This window comes from Aquila chrysaetos, chromosome Z (assembly GCF_900496995.4).
Source record: "Aquila chrysaetos chrysaetos chromosome Z, bAquChr1.4, whole genome shotgun sequence".
Taxonomy (NCBI): Eukaryota; Metazoa; Chordata; class Aves; order Accipitriformes; family Accipitridae; genus Aquila; species Aquila chrysaetos.
Window position 1 is genome coordinate 76751223 of NC_044030.1, and position 10155 is coordinate 76761377.

Here is a 10155-nt window from a genome sequence, read left to right on the forward strand (position 1 = left end):
GTGAAATAGTAAAACAGCATTATAGGAAAGTTAGCTCTCCACTCTGCAAACTCCGGTTACGACTAAGAAAACTCCCCAAGTTTGTTGGTTTTTTTCTAATCAGGAATAGGAAGGTATGGAGGAACTTTGTTGTCACTGAAGGGGACAGATGTCCCGTGTGCCAGGGAATACAGACCATCAACAATAGAATTGGTTTTTAGCAGAGGTGAATAGAAGTTGAGTGTGAATACATTGATATGTTCAGGGAAGCTTGCAAAAAATCCTCTTAGCAATTGAATAGGCTCCTAGCTGCTGTGGTCAGTACAAAAAGCATTTCTGACCAGCATTTTGCTCCACAAAAGAGCATTTCTCTTAATTTTAGCGTTAACTACTCTAAAAAGGACAAGCCTGCTGATTTTTCGCACTGAAGGTAAGGTTATCAAAAAGCTACTCAAAAACCACAACAGCAGCTAATGAAGGCACAACACTATTTTCTTGTGTGTACAGACAAATACTTATCTCTTTGCTGTAACATAACTGTTAACATTCATTGTAAAGCAGGTTAAAAAATAATAGTAGATCTCAGAGAATAAGAGAATAAGAGAATAAGATCTCAGTAAGGATAAACAAACATGTATTTTATTCCAAACAGATGCGAACATGCAGGTATCTTAAGACATTCGGAGATGAAAGAAGCTTTTCCTCCTCTGAGTATAGCATGTCAGCCGAACCTTCCCTCGCAAAAAGGCAACTGGAAGAGACAACAGACACAGGCTGTTCAAGAACCGGGGAATCACCCTGCACTAAAAGCTGCCTTGGGAAAGCCATGAAGGGCTTTGGGGAGTCCCACAAGACTTGCCAGTCTGCAAACTCAGATGCAACACAGGGAAGTAAGATTACGGCATGGGGAGATAGTAGAACACCTCCACTACTTTTGTATTTAAATGCTTTCTAAATAATTACTGTTGTGCAATATCTAAGGGATCTGAAAGCCACATATGCATTTTATAGATAAGGTATGCAGAAAGCATTTGCATGCCATTGCAAGCACAGCCACCTGACAACAAGACAGTCTGCACTACAGCTGGCAGCGACCCTCGGATCATGCCTTACCTACACAGATCTGATCTCCACTCTGGTGTAGAAACAGTGATTTCATGAGCACAAGGGTGTTGTATGGCTCCCCACCAACCCTGATCCCTGGGACATTTGATCAGCAATGCTGGTATTTTGGTGGAAGTTAAAGATAACCTTCATAAATACAACTGGTAGAAAAGAAGGAAGACATTTAACTGGAGATGTAGTTTTTCTGTATGAAAAGAAGTTTCTAGTAACTCTGTTAGAGTCACAGTGCTTCAGAGTTTGCTTCTTTGCCACTGTGTGGGAGGCTTTGAAAATGCAGAGCTTACTCATCTTCACGGGACTGATAAAAAGACACCTAGGCAACAAAGCTTAAAGGAAATAAAATACAAAAAGTAAACTATTGCATTGACTGCACAGTTCATGAGAGGTGGAAAGGGACAGTTTCTAATCTTTTGGTGACTGGCTCAAAGCAGGCATGTCCTCCACTAGCCATCTGGGCTGGTATACAATACATGGTTTTACTGATCAGAGGGCCTGGATTCACATGTAGGGAGTGGGGGTAGGCAGATAACTTACAATTAAACTAGCAACCAAAACTGGCATCAGTCAGTGCGTGGCTGGTCTCCTCACTAACAGTGGAAGTCCAGAAAGGACTCTTCAGGGTACCCCACAGCTACATAAGAAGGGAATAGTAGTAGTTTGCACCAACAGCTTGCTTTCTCAAAGTAAAAATAGGGCTTCACACTCCAAAATCACCAATACAACACCCTCCCCAGACCAGGGCTTTTAAAAGCAAGGCCCTGACAGTTCTTAAATATTTGCAGGTGCTTCATCAGAAGTGCTGACTGTGAAGCTATGTGGCATGGTAAAATAAGACTGAGGATATGACTGGGTACCTGTAAGACTAGAAGAGAATAGTCATTTAGTGCCCCCCGCTGCAGGTGCTTACCATATTCCAGAAGAACAATGTCATGAACTACATCTACCATCTCAGTATATGATCTAGTTACATAGTAGTCAAAAAGAACAGACTATTGACATTTAACAGGGAAGGACAAAGATTAAAATCAAAATAATTGGTATAAAATGGCATCTAGAAGAAGAAAAACCAAAGAGGAAACACTGCTCCAATGACTTTGGTTTTCAAACAAAAACAATTAAATTTACTCAAAACACTCAAAGAGTTGCAGTCAACAGCTCAATGTCCAAGTGGAGAGCAGTGATGAGTGGCATTTCGCAGGGATCAGTATTGGGACCAGGACTATTTAACATCTTTGTCGGTGACATGGACAGTGGGATTGAGTGCACCCTCAGCAAGTTTGCTGATGACACCAAGCTGTGTGGTGCGGTCAACATGCTGGAGGGAAGGGCTGCCATCCAGAGGGACCTTGACAGGCTTGAGAGGTGGGCCCGTGCGAACCTCATGAGGTTCAACAAAGCCAAGTGCCATGTCCTGCGCATGGGTCAGGGCGATCCCAAGCACAAATACAGACTGGGCAGAGAATGGATTGAGAGCAGCCCTGAGGAGGAGGACTTGGGGGTGTTCATTGACGAGAAGCTCAATATGACCTGGCAATATGCATGATCCTGTCCCTCTACTCTGCTCTGGTGAGACCCGCCTGGAGTACTGCATCCAGCTCTGGAGTCCTCAGCACAGGAAAGACATGGACCTGTTGGGGTGGGTCCAGAGGAGGGCCACAAACATCATCAGAGGGTTGGAACACCACTCCTGTAAGGAAAGGCTGAGAGAGTTGGGATTGTTCAGCCTGGAGAAGAGAAGGCTCTGGGGAGACCTTATTGCAGACTTTCAGTACTTAAACGGGGCCTACAAGAAAGCCAGAGAGGGACTACTTAGAAGGGCATGTAGTGATAGGACAAGGGGTTATGGCTTTAGACTGAAAGAGGGTAGATTTAGATTAGAAGAAATTCTTCACTGTGAGGGTGGTGAGGCACTGGAACAGGCTACCCAGCGAGGTTGTGGATGCCCCATCCCTGGAAGTGTTCAAGGCCAGGCTGGATGGGGCTTTGAGCAATCTGGTCCAGTGGAAGGTGTCTCTGCCCATGGCAGGGGGGTTGGAACTAGATGATCTTTAAGGCTCCTTCTAACCCAAACCATTCTATGATGAATGTAATCTCCTGACACAAAAGAGGAAAATGATGCGTAAGACTCTTTTCCCCTGTAAACAAATTCAGTATAAGCGGATGCAATCCCAGACCCCACGCCCTTGTCTAATACTTAAATATACTTGAAAGAACTGGTAAGAGAGGCAATTTGATGATTTGACTGAAGTTTGCTCTTCTCCAGTCTGCCAATTCTTCTATGTTATACAAAACTCAGATTACAATTTCTGTAATTTTAAAAGTCACAGACCCGTGTCCCTAGCTGAAGGCTATTTCACTTAAAGAGGGCTGCAAGTTGAAGATGGAATAGCTATGCGCTTGTTCTTCTTCTGGAAAAGAAGCTCCTACAGACCGACTGCAGCAGACAAGCTATCAATTAATCCCTCTTTGTAGACAAAGTTCTAAGTGTGAAGGTGAGAATTATTGAGTCATTCCTCTCAGGGCTGAAAACCCTAGTTTGATTCTGGCATAATTAAGTTTCCTCTTCACAAACAGAGAAAGAGAACAAGCAAAACAGCAGAAGTGAAGAAAAAAACGTGCATGCTACCACAAAGCTTTTTTAACAAGCACAGTTATAAATTTCTGTGCCATTTTATAACTGTCAAGTCTTAATTAAAATACTACATTTTTCTGACTCATGGTACTGCAGGATGCATGTATATTATTCACATGAATATTAATCTCTTCCCAGGTAGGAGGCTGAATTGCTCAGGGGATTTATAATCGCATCACATATGGAAACTTCTTGGGTGTCTTCCCCCCGCTCCTTTTCTTTCTTTAAAATTTCAGCCAGATCATTAACAATTAAGAGTCATAAGAACCATTTCAGTAGTCTATGTGAGAGGAATCCAGCAGTTTGGATCTGTGAGCTGGAGCTCCATGTGTGTTAATGAAATGATATTGCACATTGAGGAAGGGGAACATGGAGAAGAGCTAGAGGCATCGCTTTGAACATTAAGGACATAAGCAGCTGCTCTAAGCGCTGGAACAAAAGAGAAGGGTAGTCCTCTTGAAAGCTTGTAGGTAATGACAGAAGATGGGAAGATGTTAATAAGGTGATCAGAAAAATGAGACATGACCTTTTCTAACTACCAAAACAATCACCTGGTTAGACTATCATCACAGGGACCTTTAAAGTCCTGATACTTATCTGGATAGTCTGTATTCATAACACTGACTTTCAAACAAGATCTAGGAATGAGTTGATGATGCACAAGGTGCAGAAAACAACTAGCAGAGATGCTCTTCTAGATTTGAGGAAATGTACAGAGAGCAATGAGGATGCAAATGCATCTGTAAAAACTGTGACAGTCTTCCTGATATTTTAGAAGGAAAGGAATTAGACAAGCTAGAAAAACACTATGCAATTCAAGAACACAAATAAAACCTCATGAAATCAGTAGCTAGAGCTTATGAGAAACAGGCTTAAAGGACCAGAGGGTTCAGGAAGCTGTTAACAGTTAATGAAACAGCATTAATGACAAAAATCACAAGCTATCCCAGTGAAGAGGAAGGAAAAGACATAAAATGAGAGACCTGTCTCCCTCTTCAGAGGGCTTGAACCCTCTTCTCAAGATTCTTAAGGAGAAGCATGATTGCACAGGGAAGAAAGCAAAAGGCCGAAGCACAACATTAAACACCTAGCAGCGAGCACACAATATGAAAAAAAAAAAACAAACCAACAACCACATGGCTGCTACTCATAGGAAGACAAAGCTATCAATCATCAGGTGGCATTAAGAAAGCTGGAACATTTGCTGCCTTAATTGCTTCAAGTCCTCACTGACAGAGACAACTGCAGTCAGGCAGCTGACAGAATTAATATTGTTTTTTCAAAAAAAGAAAAAAAAAGTTCTGTGAGTTGTAAAAACCAGGCTGTGGCAAAGGAAAACAAATTTAAAAGCAAACAGATAAGATGGTTATTTCTAAGTAAGCTGGCCCTGGTAAATCTTCATCCTGAGGTACTAGGTTGCAATGCTGACAATCACAAAGCACTAAGAACTTGAAAAACAAGCAGTGCACTTGAAGATTTGAAAAGGGCAAAGCAAGCGTTTTTGCTTAAAGAATAGGAAGAGGAGGACTTGGCTAATTATGAAAACTCTAACTTGACTTTTTCCCCCTGCTCCTGGGAATTGAAGACTGGAACAAATATAGAATTATTTGCAAATCTTCTAGAAAACAAAAAGGAGAGAAATAACAGCAAGCATGGTTTCATCGAGAGCAGAACCGTGTCAAATGCATTTAACTTCCTCCTGTGACAAGGTAAATTAGTATTAGGGGTAGGAGAAGAACAGCAGAAGTTTCATATCCTGAGGTCTGGATGAAACTGCTAAAATAGATGCAAACACACTGGAAAAAATTATACTCAGGGTACCCAAGCTCAAAGAACGTATCAAGCAGGGTCCCTCAGGCAGCTCTGGTAGCACACAGCCTGGCAGCTTGGGTACTGCACAACTTTTTCACATACAACTTGAAGGATTTGTAGGCATAACAGATTAGGAAGAGACAGACAGTAATGGGCTTAAGCAGTGAAAAAAAAAAAAATCTGTAAGAATAAATGCAAAGCCATATTCAGCTGTAATCCAACACAAATATAGGCTAGGTAACAACTGACAAAGCCCTTCTTCAGAAGGGACCTCAGCTCTGGCAAGGATAAGAGGCTAACTATGCATCAGTGTGAGTCTGCAATAAAAAGGCACCACTGCAGCAGAATATCTGATATCTTGGGACATCAGGATCACAGCCTGGAGAACAAAGTCTTCACTGCTCTGTAGTGCACATGAGCAGGCTGTCAGCTGGCTTTCTACATTCAGCTTTGGACACTGCACTTCAGGAGAAACAAAGAAAGGAGAGGAAAAAAAAGAAGAAAAAAAAAAAAAGACAGGCTGATTAAAGAGTGCCTAAAAAAAAGGCTAAAAGAAAAAGGGTCATTTAGTGAACACGAGAAGAGCGAGTGGGGCTTCGTCCTCTTTTTGCAGCACCCCTTCACTATTCCAGAGAGGAAGGGAATCAGTTCCACTCCCTTACTACTTGTCCTAATAATGAGAAATTGATTTATACAGCACAAGAGTGATCTAGAGCAGAGGTCAGGAAAAGCCTTTGGACAGTAAAGACAGCTAAGCCCTGGAGCAGGCTGCTGGAAAGCTCCATCTCTTATGTTTTTTGTTTTAAGGGAATTTTGGATCAATAGTTGTTAGGAGTAGTCAAGGCAAAGCAAATCATGACATTTTGCTGTCATAACTAAACTAGTGTTTCTTTAACAGTCATCTCAAAGCCTGTCTTCCTGCCAATTCAGCAGAAACACAAAGACTGATGCTGAACCACCTCATGGATCTCGTACTCTCTCAGAAAAAAAGAGAGAGCTATCCAAGGACAGGCATCACTAAATGTCTTGCCCTTTCTAGTATGTTTGTGCACTTGTTCTCCATAAGGCACAGAACTAAGCTGTTTCGTTTGCATGCTCTACAAAACCACAACAGAAGTTCCTTTTCTTCTTAGCTACTAACAGTGTTCTTAAACTTCACTTTCCATGTCACATTGACAGTTTTGACCCAAATCACTTTTGCTCAGAAGTGAAGTAACACAGTCATTGTTAGACAGGAAAGAATTTACAACCCAGATAAGCCAAGGGAAAAACTACTTCTGCTATAGCACTTCAGATGCCTCCCCAGATGCAAAAAAAAAAAAAAAAAAAACAAACCAATATTGTTTTCCTAAAAATTTGCAACAAATCCAGAAAAGAAAGAAAAGTCCTGCTACTGATAGATACTGTAAAATAATCTCTTATAAAAACAAACCGAGAGAGCTCTAGAAGAAAGTAGTATTTCTAAATGAAATATATTAACTCTGCACTTTGGGTAGTAGGCAATAGTTTATCATCTATAAAATATGAACACCATATGTTATCTTTCTGTGGGTATACAGATGGATGAAAGCATAATACTTTTTTTTAAAAACAACAACAACTTTTTGGGTCTTAATCGCTGTTTTCTAAAACAAGAGTGTTTATACTGTTGAAGAAAATGTCACAACCTTTTCCTTTTGACTTCCCAAATCAAGATTATTTATTTTTAAATCTTACTTTCATGAGATGGAAATACCAAGATTTATTATACACCCACTTTCAATTAGTATATATAAAAATATTTGATGTAAAGTTTCCCAAGGAACATTTTCACACGACAAATAATACAGATAACTCCTACTAAGCTAACAAGCTATCCTCAAGTTGCCTTGAGAGAAAGTCTTCATTTTGAACAGTTTAACACAAACCATTTAGTCTCAAACATTATTCTTACTATTTACAAATTCAGAGCTAATTTATCTGCTTCTGCATCTTTTCTGATATTCATCTCTAGTTCCACACAATGATGTTCAAAATGCTTGGTAGAATTAGATAGCTGTAAGACCATCACAACATGCTACAGTCCTATACAATACATTTGATTAATTTTTTGTCTGCAAAACATTAAAACTGTAAGAGGTGTCTTGCAAGGAAGAAGAGATGAAACCTTCAGCCACAGATCTAAAACCGTGGTAGCACAGAGAAGCAGCAAAGCAATACTCCATCCTACCTCTTGAAGCCGCAGTCGAACTTTGCTAATGGCTCTAATCCAATGGGCTCTTGCTGGAGGAAATGGTGGTGGCTCATTGTCACCATGGTAGCTTAAAGGCAAGAAACATAAAAACACTGTATGAAAACCACTCATCTGTAGCATTAAAGATTCAATGTTACACAGTGCAATCACAGCTTCAGCTCTGGAAGCTGAAGTAACCAACAGGCTCCAGACAACACAGCTCTGCACATGCTCTGGGAAGTGAGAGACTAAAGCAAAGGTTTCCTTTATACACTGGAACCATCTTGGAAACTGATGAGCTGAAAGATATAAACTAGGATACAATCCAGCCCCAGGAGTAAGATGTTCGTCAGAACATCAGGAAAGCAGTCCAAGATACCTGATCAAGCCAGTTCAACACATTGGTATCCTATCTGCACACACGAAGATTTTCCATCCCCATGCCTGTTGCAGGTCCCTTCTAACCACTGCCTCTTTCTACTCACCTCTATGGCTACAAATTTGCAGCCCCTCTTCAGTGGAAACACTGGCAACAGTGCTCAGCTGTGTTTTTCCCCATTCATTGCACCTTTCTCACTCCATCCTTTCCTACAGCTTTTCAAGAGGGCATGTGCATCTGGCAGCAATGCTCCATCTCAGTGCCCCACAGCACATTTTACACTCCCTAACCTCATGATACATTGGGCCTTTGGTTGCATTCCTTCCTTTGTATGTTGCTGAGGTGTAAATCACCGAAACAGACATCTTTCCCTGTCTGCAAAGCACCCCGCGCTGCTGACAGTACAAAAAAAACATAGCTGAGAGCAACATGCATCCATGCTACATGTCTAGCTCAGGTGCAACTCTAAGGATCAACATTCAGAGCTCAGTTCCATGCATACTCCATGGAGATAGTAAAGCACTGCCAGAGTGTGGAGAGAAAGGGAGCCAGTGATGCAGGAGTATCCAAGTTAGATGCCTAAATTAGGCTGAAATAGACTGTGTGAATAACCTTCCCTGTGAATAAATATAGGCCAGCCATTCTGGGACAAGAATCCTGCTGCTCTGTAAGTAGAAGAGGAAAGTGAGTCAGAGTTTAAAAAACAGTTTAACACTTCTACTAGTCCCATTTTCCTTTTTTGATCTTTAGTGTAAGGGTTGCCTACACATGAACTGCTGTGGTTAATTCCCTCATATAAGCACAGTGACACCAGCTGTACCCTCGAAAGGGTACAGACAGGCAGATATCTTTCCATGGATCTAATTGTACCAGATGAAAACAAACCCTCATACTTAGGAAAGCATAACAATATCCACACTAGGGGCTGCAATGACTTGATTACCTCAAGAAAAAAGTGACTCCCAAAGTTAAGTAGTGAAATGTGAAATTCCTGTAAAACCTGTACAAAACCCAGCACATTACTCCCCCAAACTTAGCTGAAATACTTTTGAAGACTGTTTTCAATACTGGTGACAGCTTGGAAAGCCCAAGTGCAAGGACAAGAAAAGCTGCCACAGTGAGTCAGAGCAACATGTCTATTCATATTGTAATTCTACAACCTACAACTACATAAACACTAACTCTAATTGTGGTAGCCTACTACACAAGAAACGAACTAGTGCAGCTCTACCCATGACTACATGTAGTTCTTCATTGCTTACACATAAGCTTGATCACACATGAGCAATGGAAGCAGCTATCTTTGCTCCAGACTACATTCATCAAACCAGAAACAGAAAATACAGCAAATGAGCTTCAAGGCAGCAGCAGGCATTCCTCTTTACATACATAGCAAACATAATTTAAGCTTAGCCAATGTCTCATAAATAACTGGTCCTGCACATAAAGGTGTTTCACAGATCAGCAACATCATTAGTTGTTAGAGAAGGCTGCAAGAACAATGTATGTAATTTGCCCCAGGAAATAGGAAAGGGAGGAATCCTCTTTGAATTAGTTGAAAAGAACTCAGAGTTTCACCTACCTCACTTGGGCTCCTGCATCAACATCCTTGGGCTTCTCAAGTTCCAGAGGTAACTTAGCTGCAGAATGGTCTGCACATTTCTCCTCTGTCTCGCAGACCTTCTCCTCCTCTCCTTCACCATGAGGCTCCTCTTGCTCCCTGAGCCATGCCTGACCATCCTTCTGGTAGCTGCCCGAACTGTGGTAGGAATGATTCAGCTCCCCTTCCTGGTGATCATCTTCTTGCTCAGAGCCATGGGCACTTTCATGGGAATGGTCCAGCTCACTTAGGTGAGAGCTTCCCTGGCTGACATTACAAGAGGAGCCATATCTACTACTGTCAGCAGGACTATGAGAGAATAAGAAAGTCCATCAGAAAAAACAGTGGCTTGGAGAAACACAAAGCAATCTGCACATCAGAGTGGGACATTAAGTATTACTGAAAGGACATGTTAT

The 10155-nt window shown here is 41.4% G+C and overlaps 1 protein-coding gene across 19 annotated transcripts in view; it reads right to left on the reverse strand.

The window, feature by feature from the left end:
* Positions 1–10155, reverse strand: part of UNC13B (unc-13 homolog B) — a 225204-nt gene that overhangs the window by 128788 nt on the left and 86261 nt on the right. For all 19 annotated transcript variants that reach the window (XM_030003613.2, XM_030003611.2, XM_030003607.2 and 16 more), the window contains 2 exons: positions 9722–10048; positions 7758–7848 (listed from right to left, as the gene is read on the reverse strand). In XM_030003613.2, coding sequence (XP_029859473.1) covers positions 7758–7848; positions 9722–10048 — 418 coding nt within the window. The remainder of the gene's footprint in view (positions 1–7757; positions 7849–9721; positions 10049–10155) is intronic.